Raw genomic sequence first — 18,629 nt, 5'->3', positions numbered from 1 at the left:
CATCATTGAATTTTCTGTTTGCCCCCCCCCCTTTTTTTCCTCTTGTTTGGAGCCAGTTTACTAGTCTAGATTACCAACATGGGTTCAACATGCATTATACACTGCCAGTGGTGTAAGTCTGAAGAGTTAATAATCTGCACACTCTTATTGTTTGTAGTTATATCAAACCTAATGAAAAGATGCTCCAGTTCTCAAGCCTCCGACATTTTTATAGAAAGCAGAATTGAGTCATTCTCCCACCAATTTTTACCTGTGTATCTTAAAAAACTCTCCCCATCTCCCAGATCTTTTCATTACTTTTAATTAATTCATTCTGGGTTTTATTTTATTTTTTTTAGTGGTACTGGGGCTTTCACTCAAGGCCACTAGTTTGGGCCATATCATTTAAGCCATACTCAGCCATTTTTTGCAATAGTCATTTTTAAGATAGGGTCTCCAATTGTGGGCCATGGCCAGTTAAACACAGCTGCTCTCCCAAGCTCTTTCTCCAGTTCTGATTACCCCACATGAATTTATACAGGGCCATTGACAGCCTCAACTTAGTTCCCGTCTCCCTCCCTTGGCCCTTCTTTACATCTTGCCAAGTAGGGGCCGAACCAGGTATTAGGCCTTTGTAGGCCGGTAAACTCCGCCCACCACAGGCTCCTCCCACCGGAGACCCTGTCCAGCAAGACTCCGCCCTTGCGTCTCCAGCCATCCGGAACGCTCTCCGGAACGACTCCGGAAATGCCTCTGCGGGCGGACTCCCCACGTGATCGTGACGTCATTGTGCCCGCGCCCGCGCCCGCGCCCGCGCCCACGGTTCGGAGGCTCCTGACGTTCGCTGGTTGCTGGTCCCGGTGCTGTGTTACCAATTTTTGCCTGGACTTACTGAGCCTGGCAGTCCACGATGTACCACAACAGCAGCCAGAAGCGGCACTGGACTTTCGCCAGTGAGGAGCAGCTGGCACGACTGCGGGCGGACGCCAACCGCAAATTCAAATGCAAAGCGGTAGCAAATGGGAAGGTGAGGTCCGCGGTGGCCAGCCCTCGGCGCCCCCGCCCCCGGTCCCAGGCTCCAAAATCCGAGCGTGCTCAGGGGTGCTTGGCCTCTCCAGGGCGGCCTCGCTTCCGTCTCCTCCTCCTCCTCCTCTCCCATCCCCCGAACTTCTCCGCCGGCCTCCTCCAGCCTTGTCCTCTGGCCTCCCCAGCTCATCCTCATCTCCAATCTCCCCAGCTCTTCCTCTTCTCTTCCCCCCCTTCTCCTCCCCCTCCCCCCTTCTACTCTACCTTCTCTCCCTTCTCCTTCTCCTCTTCCTTGTCTGCAGGTACCCAGGCGAACAGGCACCATCCCCAAAGTAGGATGGCACACCGACAAAATGTTTTCGTAAAATGGCGAAGAATAGACTAAATAGGATGCCGGATTGGGTCAAGGCTAATGCTCTTGACTTGCAAGAAAGGATGTCAGGGCAAGTTTTGCACAGTTGCTGATAGAGATGAGGGTGGCAAGTCAGAATTTGGGAGCGGGTGCCTGGACGTTCGTGGTCATGTGTGGCTGAAGCAGTACCTGTGCAGCAATGGCTGGAGAAAGTAAGCCTGGGTAAAAGGCAAACCAATGCAACAGCAATACTTAGAAGACAATATGCTATAAACCAACTGTACAACTCGGGGGAGAGGGAAGTGCAGAGGGGGAAAGTGGGAGAAAAATGAGGGAGGAGGTAACAAGTTTGATAAAAAAAAATGTACTCATGGCCTTACATGTGAAACTGTAACCCCTCTGTACATCACTTTGATGAATAAATAAATAAATTAATTAAAAAACGAAAGTAAACCTGGATCTTGTAAGTGGAAGGGGGTTGAAATTTATACTGATCTGTAGGAAATTCTGGAAAGAGTTGGAATAGGATGTTACCTTTCTAGATTTGCATCCTATAAAGAGCCCTCTGGCCTGTAATCTCCAGAGAAAGTGATGAATAGTGTATTTCTCTCTGTTGCAAATATCAATCAAAACAAATTCATGACAGTTTTATGATAAACTCATTGAATTTAATGTTGACATTTCACTGAAAAGGTTCTTCCAAATGATCCGGTGTTTCTTGAGCCTTATGAAGAAATGACACTCTGCAAATACTATGAAAAAAGGTTATTGGAATTTTGTTCAGTTTTTAAGCCAGCAATGCCACGGTCTGTTGTGGTAAGTTACGATTGTTATTAAGTATAAAGTCCATCAGGTGGCTTGTGAAATCTGATCTCTTCTAAATTTCTAATTACATTTCCTCTTAAGGTTACTCTAAAACATTTTGTTTAGTTCTTATGTTTTCAACGTATGAATTATAATATATCTGACAAAGTGAAGTGTCGTTTTATAGTCAAGCATGGAGGTTTCTTGTTTAGGTTGTGTCATCGTGTACAGTTTTCCCTCCAAGTTATCAACTAGTCCTCAGTATAAAGTTGGCTTTTCAACTCTGGCACACTCCATACTGTTTGAAGTGCTGGAACGATTCATGCATGGCCGCCACTTGTGCCATTAGACTTAAAAAAAACAAAAACCTTGATTAGTGGATGCTGAACACCTATGTTTTGGTTTAAAAATTGTCTTATGACCTAGGAGCTGGGGGCTCACTCCTGTAATCCTAGCTACTCAGGAGGCTGAGATCTAATGATCATGGTTCAAAAACAGCCCAGGCAGGAAAGTCTATGAGACTCTTGAATTAACCACCAGAAAACTGGAACTAGTGCTCTGGCTCAAACTGATAAGAGCACCAAACTTCAGTGAAAAAGCTCAGGGATGCACTGCCCCAGGCTCTCAGTTCAAGTCCCCGAAAAAAAATTGTCTTATTGTTTCACAGATGTGGTTCTGAGGACATGGTTGGTTTGCTTTATGAAGTGCATTGGTAAGAAGAAATAGGTTAGGAACTAAAGATAAAGAGAACAGCAGGGATGGAGAGTGTAAAATATTTTTACCTTACTATTATCCTACAGTGATTTATTGTGGAGAGCAAATATGAAAGTTTGAAGTTTTAAAGTTAAAAAGAATGAATAACTTACGCCTAATGGAGAATAACTTTTTAATTATACTTGAAAAACTTGAAGTACACTGAAAATATTAAGTCTAGAAGTATTTGGGGTTTTTTTTCCTTTAAGTTTACCACTAGTATTTATCTGAGATATCAAAGATTCACAAAGAATTTTAGATACATCTGATTAGTTTCTGTGTTGAAATCTTTTTACTGTACTCGAAATGAAATAAGGTCAGTCATAGGTTTATGTTATTGTTTGAATGAAGAAATAATCTTTAAATGAACTTAAAGAATGTATCTTTTATACAATATATGTATGGTGAAAAAATACTATTTTACCTAAAATGACAAGACAAATTTTTGGTATTTAATATAAGATGAAATGTTCTCTTTTTTTTTTTGTAAGAATACATTAAATGTGAGTGGGCAGGGGCTTATGATGTTTCCATGCAGAAGTATATATTTTTGGTCAGGAAATAGATAATGTGATTATTTTCATCAAAGTCATCATATTTTTTTGATATTAACACAATAATGTAGTAGCTGAAAATACAGGCAGATATCTTGATCAGGAAATAAACAAAATCCAGCCAGTTGTTAGGTGCTTCCAGCTATGACTTTTATTCGATGTCTGATTTTGAATAAGTCAACTTCCTTGGCACTCAGTTTCCTTTACTCTAAAATACAGATAGTAATAGTGATATCTCACAGAGCTCTTGTAAGGATTAAAATACAATGATAGTTTTGTATTTTGCTCAGAGGAGATGCATTTAGTAAATGGATACATTCAGCAAATGACAGGTGTTGCTTCCAAAGTTCCGTCCCAGCCATGATTCTGTCAGTGTTTTTCCAAGATTTGTGTGGTAATCTCTGACCATTTGAATTTTTTCTGAGTTTTTATGTTTCTCAACATTTTTGTTACTTGGAAATGTAAATAAATAAATATGTATATACATATACATATATATGTTTGTAAGTTCAATAACCACAGAAAGTATTAGCTATAATAGGCCTGGAACAGGCAGGAGTCCTTTTATTGTGTTGTTTTTGCAGTACTTCATCACAATTTATTTAATTAAAGGAAAATAAACAAGTGTTAGTATTTGTACAGATAACTATTGAAGGAAACTTTGCATAAGTAAATTCTTTTTCATTAAATCTGACATGTAATCTGCTTGAATAGATTGTTACAATGTATATTTTTAACCTTAGGGTACAGCTTGTATGTATTTCAAGAGATTTTACCTTAATAACTCAGTAATGGAATATCACCCTCGGATAATAATGTGAGTATAAGGTTGTCTATTGTTTTCGGTAAAGAAAATCTTTGTCTGGGGTATGTGTATGTGAAAAAATGGATTAGGTTTCTAACTAAAGGCAAGCTAGACTTATTCCCTTTTCCTGAGCAGAATTTAAGATACTTCTTAGAAGCTTTATATCCATTATTAATAATGACATCTGAATTTCAGCTTGTCTAAACTCAACTGTTTTTCTCAAACCTGGCTATTTCCATCTTTTATTCTTGTAGTTCTTCAACCTGAGAATTGTTTGTGATAACTCCTCCCTCTCTACATGGGTGCAATTTATAGGTCCTATAGCTTCACTCTGGTTTCACTAAAACAACAGTTTATTTTGTTTCTGCGCTCTGGTAAGCACCATGCTTATCATTAAAAATGTTAAATTAGTATGAGGCTTATCAGAGATCTGCTGACAGTCACAGTTTGTTTTTTTTCATTCCCATTCCTACCAGACTTGGATGCTAGCTCTTACCTCAGCTTATAGAAGCTGTCTTCTTTGTCTTTTTCACTAATTTCTCTCTCTGAACTTCATGTCATGGCCAGATGTCTTTTGTAGGTATGTCCATAAATTCATAATTTCTATTCATTCAAGAGACTCCCACTGATGGCCTTCTGCAATATTAATATTCCCTTATTCTTTCTTCTCTGGTTATATGGTACATATATATGCACTGTTCTGTTTCTCATTCTTCCAGCTATATTTCATGATATGTTTCTTACTGCTCAATTTTCAGACTTTAGATTTAAACTATATGAAACTGACTTTGAGTCCGATGATTGAATGCTGTGGCAATATTAGATAGCTGAAATTAATTTTATATTTTGTCATGTATCTGCTAATGGGTAAAAGTTTGCAGTTAAACTATTTTTATTTTTTATCTAATTTCTCGAGCTGTCTAGCATGGCCATTTGTGAATATTAGATGATTTTAGAATGTACTTTCAGCAAAATTTAGATATTTCTCAAGATACCCCTCCCACACTACTCCTCTCCCCCCCCCCCCCTTTTTTTCCTCTAGGCTGACTTGTGCGTTTTTGGCCTGCAAAGTAGATGAATTCAATGTGTCTAGTCCTCAATTTGTTGGAAACCTGCGGGAGAGTCCTCTGGGCCAAGAGAAGGCACTGGAACAGATTTTGGAATATGAACTACTCCTTATACAGCAACTTAATTTTCACCTTATTGTCCACAATCCTTACAGACCATTTGAAGGCTTCCTCATTGATATAAAGGTAAACTTATTGGTATGAAATGAGCTGCTGACTATATTTTACTCCTTTAGGATTGTTTTTTAAAGAATTATTTTCAGCTCCACTTTATACTATCTGACTATCATCATATGTGCAGTCCATCAGTGATAGAAATATCATAAAGGCACATAAATGTTTTTATTTATAACTTGGATTAAAACAGTTCTGTTTTGTTTTGATGTGGAAAAGGATAGAATGAGAAAATGAAGAAATGCCTAGGAATAGAGGAAAGTTGTTTCTTTCAAAGAAACTCATGCATGTTTAAATGCTGATTTAGGGAGCTAGTGGTAAGAAAACAGTTAAAGGGAAAATGAAAATACAAGCTCATGTTTCTCTCTGCAGTAAAGTAGGCCGGGGAGGGATGTAGCATGGGGATTTGATGCATAATATGAGAGTAAAAGAATTAGCCTTTGTGACAATAAGAACTGTTTAAAGAAACAACAACGAAGTATGGATGAAGACACTTGTTACACATGACATTTGGTGATGACAGGAAATAGTGCTTCTCTAGGTTAAGAACAGAAATCATATTATGAGAATGACAGTTTCTGGGGATTATGGAAGACATTGAGACAAGCAGAAATTTGTATCACCTTAAGTCACTGGAAAATGGGACAAAAAATTTTTGTGGGAACATCATTAGGTGTGTGAACGTGAATGTATGGTAACATTATCTGATATGTAAGTATGATTTTCTCTGGCAGCACCCAGCGGTCTGGGTTGTAAAGAAAAGGTAGGATAAATTGAAATATTGCTGAAGCTTAGGCAGGAATGTGTTGGCAGTGTATTGGAGCAGGGAATTCAGGTAATAAATGAGGGCTAGAAGACAGTGGTAAATTAGAGCACATAAATTTGTGACCAAGGTATCTGAGGAGGTAAAACAGGATTAGCGAGTGTACTTGATAAAAAGGACATTTGTCGTCAGTTAGGCCAGTTTACCTCAGATGTCAGACATTTGAACATATGACAAAGCCTGTATTTGCGACTCTATTCTGGATATTTTGTTTCAGACAAGATTCTTACTGCTTCAAGGCAGTATACTGCTAGCTACACAGACAACTGACATCTGAGGATATGAGTTTGAAAACAGCCTGGGTAGAAAAATACATGAAGTAAGACTCATAGCTCCAGTTAAACAACACAGAGCTGGAAGTGGAAGTGTGATTCAGGTGGTAGAGCACTGCTGGCCTTGAGTGAAAAAGCCAAGCCCAAGCAAGAGTACAAGGCCCTGAGTTCAAGCACCAGTATTGGCAAACACAAAAATTACTGCTTCAGGTCTTGAGACAAAACTCTGAGATTTTAGGATTTTAGGATTTTAGGATTCATCTTAAAGGAAATGAGGAATTGTTAGGAAGTGCGGTCTTCTGTATTTCTTAGGCATATTTTAAAATTAATTTTGTAAGTCTTCTAAGAATTCCGATAGGTCCAAGATCCATTTCTACTCAGTTCTGTCCAAGACTACACTTAAAAACAAATTTCATATGAAAATGAGATGGTGCTATGATCCCTGAATGTAACCTTGAATTTACATACTGGTTACCTGAAGTCATCTCATAGGAGTATATTTCTTCCTGGAAACCTAGCAGAATCTCTAGAAGTGTTTCCTTCCTGTCTTGCTCTTCCTCTTCAGGTAGAAAAATACAAAGACAGGGATTAACATAAATTGAGAGGGTCAGGTATTGTCATGCTGGGAAATTTAGATATGTTACCTTAAAGCATATTTATTACTTTGGCTGTTTGTGTTCAAAAAGTTTGAAAGCTACTGAGCTATATGGTAGTATCAGAGAAGACAGATTGTTACATTCAGAATTTAAGGATTGGTACATTCTGATGGCATATTCCAAACAATTTTCTATAGAAAGAATAGTTTGGGGGAAAAGAAAAGGAAATACTTTTACAAAAGCATTCTATAAAGTCTTTTTTGGTTAATGAAGTTATTTTTAACAATATTATTAAATTCTCAAAAACGACTAATATTTGCAAGTTTTCTTTTTAGACTCGTTATCCCATGTTGGAGAATCCAGAGGTTTTGAGGAAAACAGCTGATGACTTTCTTAACAGAATTGCATTGACAGATGCTTACCTTTTATACACACCTGCTCAAATAGCCCTGACTGCCATTTTATCTAGTGCCTCCAGAGCAGGAATTACAATGGAAAGGTATTAATTTGAACTTTACCTCAGATAAATCACAATAATCTTTATGGCTGGGACAGTTAGTAAGAAAAGAAAATGAGATCATCTTCTATGGAAATCTTTAAAAATTAAGCAAAGTGTTGTTGAAGTTTATGACTCAAGTAGAAGTGAAACTTGCTCTAAGTGGAAAGTATTTTGGAAAGACTGACATAGCTGTCAGTAGGTGGCAAGTCTGAAAGTTTATGAATTGAGAAGAAACTTTAGTATAGAAGATACCTGCTTTGTATTATCATTAATTCATGTCCTATACGGTATGGGATGCAGTAAAGATGTGGGAAAATTAATGCTTTAGGGATGTCTAAGTGAGCTGCAATTGGACTAAACAGCTAATGTGTAAATACATACTGAGAAACAGGCTCTGTAATAGCTCTACATATTTTTAATTCAGTTGATTCTTACATTGTGTTATGCACAGATTGTGTTGCATTAGTAACATTGTATACAAAATTATTTAATTGGGGAGATAGCAAATTGGTAACTTAGACCTCTTTGCTTTACCTACTTGGCTTGTTAGACTTTTTTACTATGCATATATAATTTCTGTGTTTATAATCATGGATTTTTTTATGCTTGATTCATAGAAATAGGTAAGGAAAAATACTTTCTAAACAATCTGTCTTACGTGTTTATAATGTCCTACCTAAAATTTTCATATCATATTAATAAGGTGGCAGCAAACATGAAGAAATATTTCATTTTTATCCAAGTTAAACATGTTAGTATATTTCCTTATAGAAGTATATTAATACTTCTGATTATAGGATGCTGTATCAGACATCTGTTTATTTCACATGTCATATATACTGGGCTAGTTTACTAGCTAAGACGAGCGATTATAAATTTCAGAGCATATCTACATCTAAGATAATGGACTGTAGACTTTTGTTTATGTTACACATCTGTTCTATCGGCTATATGAATGCATACATTAAATCCCTGGTGATTTATATTCCATTTATTTTCTGAGGAAACATTTATTGAGTACCTTCTATGTACTATTATGCACTGTTCATTACATTTCATGAATATAAGAACAAGAAAAATCTAAATCTCTTCCCTAGTTAGGAAGGATAGCCCTATAAATAATAAATGTATGTAGAATTTACATGTAGAACTTCTGTTCTGTGAGTGGAAAAAACGCTCCTTTACCGACAACTTACATAACCAAAAATTTCGTTAGTGTTTATAAGCATCTTATGCCATATGTGTATTTCAAATTATCCAGTGATGAGATTTTAGTTAGTGTAGAATGAAGTACCCTAAGATCCACATGAGAGGGTATTTTACTGTAGAAATTTAATTAATTGTAACTCCAAATATACTAAATAGAAACTCTAGTACCTAGCCTCATTGTAAATTAAGCTGTTTAGCATGTCCACAAACTGTAGCTATTTTGGATTCCCTCCACCCTCTTTTGAAAGTGCTTTCCAATTATTTATGTCAAACTTATTTATTTTATTTTTTATTTTTTTTGGCCAGTCCTGGGCCTTGGACTCAGGGCCTGAGCACTGTCTCTGGCTTCTCTTTGCTCAAGGCTAGCACTCTGCCACTTGAGCCACAGCGCCGCTTCTGGCCGTTTTCTGTATATGTGGTGCTGGGGAATCGAACCCAGGGCCTCGTGTATCCGAGGCAGGCACTCTTGCCACTAGGCCATATCCCCAGCCCTCAGACTCATTTTTGAAACCTGAAATTATATTTTCATTTATTGATGATCAGGAAGGAGAGGCCTTCGGCTACAGTTCTTATATTCTAGACCATGCTTTGTTACTTCCAAGTTCTCTTTTCTTTCTGGTGAATATAGACCTTTTTTGGGGGGGTCATGGGGCTTGAAGTCAGGTCCTGAGCACTTCCCTGAGTTTTTTCACTCAAGGCTATTTGCTCCACCACTTTGAGGCCACAGTGTGTCTGTGTGTGTATCTGTGTGTCTGTCTCTCTTATGCTGTTACTCTACCACTTTGTACCAGTGTCTGTGTCTCTCTTATATGCTCTACCACTTTCAGCCAGTGTCTTTTTCTCTTGTGTTCTACCACTTTGAGAGCCACAGTATCTCTCCCTACCTCTTATGCTTTACCACTTTAAGCCAACAGTCTGTCTGTCTGTCTCTCGCTCTCCCTCTCTGTTTCTCTGTCTCTCTCCCCTCCTTTCTCCTCCTTTTTCCTCCCTCTCTCATATTGTATGGGTCCTGAATCTTGAGCTCAAAGCCTGGGCATTGCACCTGAGCTTTTTTGCTCCAGACCAGAGCTCTCCCACTTGTGCCACAGCTTCATTTTCATTTTTTGTAGTTAATATGGAGATAAGAGTCTCGTGGACTTTCCTGCCTGGGCAGGCTTTGAGCCTCCATCCTCAGATTTCAGCCTCTTGAGTGCCAGGATTACAGGTGTGAGCCACTAATACCCAACTTTTGTATTTGTTTTGAAAGACTTTTGCTTTGAGATCTGTTCAATTTGGCCTTTTTTTCAAATAACTATACATTAAATCTGGGTATATAAAACTTCAAATTATAGAAATTGTATTTTCATATCAATGCTTCTGAGAAAAATGGTAATTGGGCTTTGTACCATGTTGAAAAGTATGAACACCTTTATTTTAGATATGATGCAAATAAAATATAATTATTTATAAAGCATAGATGGTATTCTTTTTGGTTTTAGTGTTGTCACTCCTACAAATTACAACAAGTAAACCTGGATGTAAATAATTCATGTTGTCATGTTTTCTCAATGTACTATGAGGAGTCTGTATACTAACATGCTTTCCTTTCTTTAACCAGTTATTTATCAGAGAGCCTAATGCTAAGAGAAAACAGAACTTGCTTGTCACAGTTACTTGACACAATGAAAAGTAAGTAAACAGAAAATGTTATAAAATACTCTATTACAAGACTTCTTTCTGAATATGTATTTTGATAATGTAGCTCAAGGTAACAGATTTTTGTTTAGGTTTACTTTCATTGAGTTATTGTATTATAGAAGCATTAAAGATACCCCGAGAACAAATAAAAGGTAAACCAAAGTACTCTTCACACACAGGAGAGTGAAAATGAGAAGAAAGGTTATCGTGGCTCAAAACACACATTTGTGATAATCACTAAAATATCTCTAGAGAACTGATTTAACATTTATGTTTGGAACTTGTAATTTTTAGGTAAATCAGCTTAAATGATTACTGCAAATCATTTGTTGTTACTGTCATTAGTTGCTTCTCATCCAAGAATGATTTTTGTTTGATCACAGCATGGTTATTCCCATCAGGTTAGTGTACTGAGGTACAGTGGCTGCTGACCACACTGAGGCTGGGGGTATATAGGTCATCTTAGAACACTTGCCTGGTGTATACAAGGCCCTGAATCCAATGCCTACCACCACTGAAAAAAAAAAGTTGTATATGATTTCAGCATGGTCAATGAGGCTTACCTAGTTGAGCCTAAATTTTTTTAAAAAATGCTACTAAACAAACAGTGCATAGGATAGCCCTTAAAATAGACTGAAAAGTTGAAAAGAGGTTATGTCCTAATTTCTGGAACCTAGAATGGCAAAAAAATGGAACCTTAAATGTCAAAAAATATGGCCTGGAGCAAAAAAGCTCAGGTGAAATGCCCAGGCTCTGGGCTCAGGTAAAGAAGGGACTTAAGATGACAGCCTGAATTATTGAAATGAGAAACGAATACGTTCACAAGGGTTCTTAAGAGAGAAAGGTAGAGGGAAACTTGATACCTTCATAAAAAGCAGTGTTAAACAACTGAAAAAGATCTGAACATGCTGGCCATAAATTGACGTGATGGTGGCCATAAGCCAAAGGACACAGATGGCCACCAGAATTGGAATGTGCAAAGAGTGCATTCTTCACTCATACCTCTAGAAAGAATTTAGCCCTTACACTACCTTGATTTTGGTCCAGTAAAACTGATTTCCTATTCCTGGTTCCAAAACTGACTAAGTACCTCTTGATTGTCTTAAAGATTGAATAGAATCTGTTTAATGGATTGGCTGCAGTCACCATCTTCATTTTTCTTGTCCATGGTACACTGAATGGTTATGGCCACGGGCTCCTATTTACTCCCTTCCCCCTTTTGCCTTCTCCATTCCCTTTCCCCTCCCCTTCTCCTTTTCCTTCCCACTTTCTCTTCCTTCCTTCCTTCCTTCCTTCCTCCCTCCCCTCCCCCTCTTTCTTTTCTCTTTCATTCTTTCTCTCTCTCCTTTCCCTCCCTCCCTCCCCCCTTTCTTTTGTTCTATCTTTGGGGTAGTAGAGTTTAAACTCAAATGCTCAACCTGTAAGCCACCCCTCCAGCCCGAGCATGTGCCTGGTCCATGATTATCCTTTTATACTTCTCACCATACATGAGATTATCCCGAATCGCCTAATCTCATGATAGGTCCATGACTGTCTCCCAGCTATTGGTTGAGAAAGGCTCTTAGGAACTATTTTTCTTTTAGGTGCTTCAACCAGGGTGCTCTGAGTACTCTTTTAAAGTCAGTTGTGTTTCCATTTTGTGTGTTCTAAATTAGACTTGTAATTTAACTAGTAAAGAAACCAAGATAGAGGATTTCAAAGCTTCGTGTAAGACAGTAAATGACTATTTTCAGTTTGCCTCAGGGCATATGCTTTTTATTTTTTTAATTATCTGAGTAGTTGTACAAAAGAGTTGTCATTTAACAAACTATGAATCAGTGCATCTTGATCAGTTACATGTTCCAACATTCTCATCCTCCCTCCCAATTTACTCCTTCCCTCACTTAATTTTGTAGGACGTACATTGAATTCTTGACTGCATTCTCATCTCTTCATTCTAGTTTTTATTTCTTGATTCTGCTTGAAGTGTTCTTTACTGACCACTTGTGGACTTGATGGACTTGATGTTTGAGTAAATATTGATTTACTTATAGATTTATAGGCACAGTCTAGTTACAACAAATGAGGGAAACCGTGCAACCTGTGTTTCTTTGGGTCTGGCTTACTTTGCTTAATGCCATTTTTTCTGTGCTACCATCTTCTTATGAATGGTGCAATATCATTCTTCCTGATGGATGAGTAGAAGTTCAGTGTGTGTGTGTGTCACATTTTCTAGATCCATTCCTCTGCTGAGGGGCATCTGAATTAATTCCATATCTTGGCTATGGTAAACAGTGCTGCAATGAAAATGGTTGTGCTGGAATTACTGGGTGGTAGAGATATACACTTGGACATGGTAAATTATTCAGGACTCTAGACATTGACACAGTGAGACCAAAGGAGTATATTCTTAGGAGAGAATCACTAAGGTTCAGTAGATATGGGCATATGATCATATAATGGTTTTTATCAAAATGAACTCCAAAAAGTAGTTCTCTGTTTTTTGTTTCTTGTTTTTTTTGTTTTCCTCCTTTGTTGCTGTTTGGATTTCTGTGTCTTTTTTATGTAAGTATCTGTTTTGAGGAGGTTAAGGGAGAACACAGAATAGGTAGATCAAAGGGCGAAAAAACGCAGCAGTGTTACTCACTAGGCATTATTTTGAAAATGAACTTTACAACTTTTCAAAGAGAGGAGTCAAGAGAGAAAAAACTGGGAGGAAAAGAGGGAAAAGGTGACACTATTCAAAAAGAAATTACTCATTACCTGCCTTGTGTAACTATAACCTCTGTGCACATCACCTTTCCAATAACAAATAAAATTTATTTAAAATATGTGATGCCCTTATGTTAGATTGAAACCCCACTTTATATAACTATTTAAAGATAGTTTTTAATGAAGATAAAAAACAAATCAAATGTATTTGTTTTCTAAATAAATAAATAAATAACTGTAGATATTTATTTTCACCACTAGAGGGTTCACTTTCATAGCGAATTATGACTCAGTCATAGATACTCAGATCATAGAATCTAGTAGGTAGAAAGAACCTAAAAAAAATCTTATTGTAGTTACTTAAAGTTATAAACTTTGAGACTGTACAGTATATATACATTCTATTAATTTATTACCTTTCTTTTGCTCTATTTTAATAAGAAATAAGAAATGTGCAGAAACTTAGTGATACCAAATTACTCATAATTTTTGTAGAAGACAGATTCTTCCCTAAAGAAGATGCTGTTATACGTAGTAATTAGTCATAGCACTGAAGAATTACTGTTAACTTACATGAATCACATGACTAATTAATAGTTTCTGCAATTTTACTAAAAGGTTTTTACATACTAAAGTGTAATATTTTTGTATGGAACATACATCTTATTGAGGCAAAGGATTGCTCAATATTTTTCTAATTAATCCCATTTGTCATATGTTACATAATTAAAGTTTCTTCTGTAAACAATAAGTATATTCTTGGCCCACCACCTATAGGATAGGGTATCTCCAATATGATTGATGGTAAGAAAAAAAATTCATTAAATCATGTAGGGAATTTTTGGAAAGCAAAAGGTGTTTTAAAATTGAACAAAAAGTGAACATGATAGTATTTTCAAATAAAAATGCTGACTAGATTACACAGAATGTCTTTATGCATGTGTAAATGATACAGGATATACAGTACTCTGCTTTAATTATGTTAAAAAGTATGGTGCTTGGATTTTAATGCAGAATGTTGCACATTTGGTAAGAACAAGATAATCTTGAGTGTTTTTGTTGTATTCTATAATGAGTTGGGAAATAATTTGGCTCTCTTCATATGAAAGCAAGGCTTGTGGTACTCAAGGTAGATCTTTTTTTTTTTTTCTCTACATAGATATGAGAAATTTAGTGAAAAAGTATGAACCACCTAGATCTGAAGAAGTTGCTGCTCTGAAGCAGAAATTGGAACGTTGTCATTCTGCTGAGCTGGGGCTTAATGTAATTACGTAAGTAAATGTAAATGTTATTTAAGAAGTTATGTCTCCCAGTCAACTAGTTTTTAAGGTTTTTCCTTGGTAACAGCTTATTTGTCTGGAAAAAACTGACTTGTCATCAAAAGTTTAAAAATTAGGATTTTAGAAATAATTTCCTTTGGCGTATGCCACATGGCTACTGTATATGATTTGGGTACACTGGATATTGTATCTATGCCTACCTGATCTAGGGAAAGGAAAGAAAAATGAGGGTATAAGATCACAAGAAATGTACTCACTGCCCTATTATGTAACTGTACCCCTTTTGCACAACACCTTGTCAACAAAATTTAATAATAAAAAAAGAAAAAAAATTATCAGCCGTAAGAAAAACAAAAAGAAATAACATTTTTAGGAATTTCATTAAAAACAAGATGGAGGGCCCAAAATAATGGACTAGTGGTAAGAGTGCTTGCCTCATATACATGAAGCCCTAGGTTTGATTCCTAAGCACAACATATATAGAAAAGGCCAGAAGTGGCGCTATGGCTCAAGTTGGCAGAGTGCTAGCTAGCCTTGAGCAAAAGGAAGCCAGGGTCAGTGCGCAGGCCCGAGTCCAAGCCCCAGGACTGACAAAAACAAACAAACTAACAAAACAAAACCAAGAAGTTGGAAGTTTTGGTTTTCATCCTGCATTTCTGAACCTACGGTCACTAGGGTATTTGATTTGCAGGTTTGCAGGTCTGTCTTGTTCTTTCCTAAAGAACAAGAAACCAGCGATCAGTCCTCCTAAGGAATCTTAGTTTTAGTAGTAGCATCCCTTATTTAAGATGCATTTGAAATACTTAGATCTCTAGAGTTGGTGGGGGAAATAAAACATGCTAATAGACATGTATTAGGGCCAAGAACATTCCATGGCCTTCAGAACAGGTCCTAACTATATAGTTGTAGCAGGTGAATATTCAGGGATGTCTGAGGTGTGTAAAATATAGTCATTCTAATTATAGTTATGACTTCAAATTATGGCCTTGCATTGGACTTGGAATGTTCCTACTTGTAGTGGGTTTCAGAAGTGACTAGTGATACCTTGAGGTTATAGAAAGGTAATGTTAACATTAATAAATACAACTACTGCAGCATTTATTGTGTTCTTACACTGGTTTGAAATGAGCCTAAACCAGGGGCTGGTAAATTACAGCTTAATCTGGTTCCTACCTATGGTTATTTCTAGAAATACCTATTGAAACCTAATGTAATACACTTTAATTGAAACACAGTGTATTTAATTTTATTGCTTTTGTGCTAACAAAGAAATGTTGACTGGTTGGGACAGAAACTGGTCCTTTAAAGAACAAGTTTATCAATGTTTTGGCATTTAAAATTCTTAGTTGTTGAGATGGAGTCCAATGAACTTTTCTGCCTAGGTTGACCCTTGACCTACAACCAACTGAATGACTTAAAGGCACTAGCCACCAGTGCCTGAATGTCTTATTTTTTCCTTGTCTATTTTTTTATATATGTAAATTTTCTTTTCCTCTATACTTTGCCTTAGCTTTATTTAGTGTTTTAGTCTTTTGTTGTTGGTTGTGGGGCTTGAAATCAGGGTCTGGGCACTGTCCCTGAACTTTCTTGCTCAGGACTAGCACTCTCACATAATGCTACTTCTGGTTTTCTGGTGGTTAATTGGAGATAAGTCTCATGGACTTTCCTGTCCTGGGGTGGCTTTGAACCACAATCCTCAGATCTCAGCCTGCTGAGTAGCTAGGATTAACAAGCTTGAACCACCAGTGCCTAGCTTATTTTTATTTTTCCTTTAGCTGTTAAAATCATTTTGTGAATGACAAGGTAATTTTGCCTAAAAATTTTCTTCTAAGGTGATTTTCAGTTCTACATTTTCAGGTGACATACTCATTGCTACATATATTAAATCTATATGTATGCATACTTTTGAATGTTTTGATTATTGGTGTATAATTATTAATACTATGTTTACATGTGGGTTCTTTTTTCAGATAGGGACTTGTTATGTAGCCTAAGACAGCCTCAAACTGCATCTCCTGAACATTGGGATTACAGTTAGATGTCACTGTGCCCACCTACTGTTTGCCTTTTGGTGTGCAAGGGTTTGAATGTAGGGCCTTATTCTTGCCAAACATGTGTTCTGCTGAGCCACACGTTCCAGCATTTTTTGTGCTGTCTTTTGTCCCTCATGTGTGCCTGGATTACAAACTGCTTAGACTTCGCATCAGAACTAAAATGAGTCATGCCCCCTGGTCCAAGATCTATCCACTGAAATATTGTCCCATGGTGTTTACTTTCTTTACTAACTTGTATCCACAATGCTTCCAATCTTAGCTGTCCACATAGTTGCAGCAGTGTATCAATCTATCAGTTGAAAAGGAGTGCTGCAGATTTTTTGGCCTAGGCTATCCTTGTGTGGTAATTCTTTTTTTTTTTTTGCCAGTCCTGGGCCTTGAACTCAGGGCCTGAGCACTGTCCCTGGCTTCCTTTTGCTCAAGGCTAGCTGAGTGGTAATTCTTAATCAGCCTTCCAAAAAGCTAGGATTACAGGTGTGAGACACTGGTGCCCTATTCTGTTTCGTTGAGTTGGTATATCACTAGCGCCTTGCTAAAGTCAAATTCATCGTTCCTTTACAGCATTCTGAAAGCTGGAATTACAGTGATCCCTCATCTATCACAGGAGTTACATTCCAGAGACCCCCACAATAGGTGAAAATCTGCTGTTACAGCGTTATATAGTTGTCCATCACTCACTTGAGGCTCACTTATTGCTACTTGATGGATTTTCACCTATTGTAGTCTTGGCACACAACTCCCACAACAGGTGAGGGATCATTATGTATTTTTAAAAAAAACTGGTGACACAGTGAAGCCACACTATGTAAACCAAGATGTGCCATGGCATGACTATACAGCCATGAGTATGACTGGCCTACCTTTTTTCATAATTTTTAAAAATAATCTTTCTAGGTTCATATTAAATAGACTTGGCAGGTTCCATGAAAAATTCTCTTGGGTTTCTAATTAGTATTGCATTGAATTTAAACACTTGGAAAGCACTGTTTTTATATCCTTAACTTTTCAAATGTTTTCTCTAAAGGCATTGTTCTTCATTAATTCTGTATCTACTTATAGTTTGCTAATTTATCCCTATTTTATAATATTTTGCTATTTCCAGTGCCAAATTGCTTATTGATAGTTTCTTATAGGAAGAAGAGAAAAGGCTACGAAGAGGATGGCTATGTATCAAAGAAATCCAAACATGAGGAGGTATGTTATTCCAATGGTAAATTTAAAATAACTTTATTACACATTCTGGCATGACATAGTTAAAATTTGTTGTTCTGAAATATAAGCATTTTAGACAAGGTTGAGAGAAGAAAGTTGTTAGGATTTCCTTGGGCTTTTGAAACAGGATCTCACTATGTAGTCCAGGCTAGTCCGAGTTTTTTGAATGCTGGGATTACAGGAATGCACCACCATGTCCAATTGAAGCTGGTTTTTTTTTTTAAATCATTTTTTATATATTGTTGTGGACGTTGTGCATTGATAAGGGAATTTTGCTTCCATCTTGGCCTATGTATGAAAGTACTGTAATAGTAACTTGGTGAAGACCTCTTCCTTGGTTCATAGGAAGCAGCAAGGATGCAACATACATGCTAAATTTTTGCTTTCATGTTCTCCAACTATTCACACATTGTCCCCATTGCCCCTTTACATTGGACCCGGCAAGTCAAGAGTTAAGTCAGAGGGAGGTCACAATTGTAATCTTTGCTCTTTATTGGAGTAGGTTGGTAAAGACCATGCTAATATTGAATAAGATCAGTCTATTATAAACTTTGTGGGGTGTGATTCTGCCATTTTCCTTGAAGAGAGTTAAGATAAAATGGCAGTGGTTATGCTTTTTCCTTATTGTGTTTTATTTTTCCTCCTTAGGAAGAATGGACTGATGACGATCTGGTAGATTCTCTCTAATGATATGTCAGTGCAAACTAATCACCAGAAGTAGGAAGCAAATCTGGAAGTGAACTTTATTTATTGATGTGAAGTTATCAAATATATTACACTTTTCTACTTGTTACTCAGTGTG

The 18,629-nt window shown here is 37.1% G+C and overlaps 1 protein-coding gene across 1 annotated transcript; it reads left to right on the top strand.

Moving 5' to 3' along the window:
- The first annotated feature begins 814 nt into the window (after window positions 1-814).
- Window positions 815-18,613, top strand: Ccnh (cyclin H). Its single transcript, XM_048331563.1, has 9 exons — window positions 815-1,006; window positions 2,051-2,173; window positions 4,212-4,285; window positions 5,316-5,526; window positions 7,541-7,704; window positions 10,511-10,581; window positions 14,441-14,552; window positions 17,749-17,809; window positions 18,476-18,613. The coding sequence occupies exons 1-9, from the start codon at window positions 890-892 to the stop codon at window positions 18,512-18,514; spliced, it is 972 nt and encodes a 323-aa protein (XP_048187520.1). The 5' UTR covers window positions 815-889; the 3' UTR covers window positions 18,515-18,613.
- Window positions 18,614-18,629: the final 16 nt, after the last annotated feature.

This window comes from Perognathus longimembris, chromosome 22, assembly GCF_023159225.1.
Source record: "Perognathus longimembris pacificus isolate PPM17 chromosome 22, ASM2315922v1, whole genome shotgun sequence".
NCBI classification, from domain to species: domain Eukaryota; kingdom Metazoa; phylum Chordata; class Mammalia; order Rodentia; family Heteromyidae; genus Perognathus; species Perognathus longimembris.
This window is presented reverse-complemented; position numbering and strand designations above follow the sequence as displayed.

Bases quoted from the DNA above. Each gene is read 5' to 3' on its own strand.
- Ccnh (XM_048331563.1), top strand. From the start codon at position 890: ATGTACCACAACAGCAGCCAGAAGCGGCACTGGACTTTCGCCAGTGAG. The intron at 4,286-5,315 runs GTGAGTATAAGG...TTTTTCCTCTAG, and splicing joins TATCACCCTCGGATAATAAT to GCTGACTTGTGCGTTTTTGG. The intron at 10,582-14,440 runs GTAAGTAAACAG...TTCTCTACATAG, and splicing joins GTTACTTGACACAATGAAAA to ATATGAGAAATTTAGTGAAA.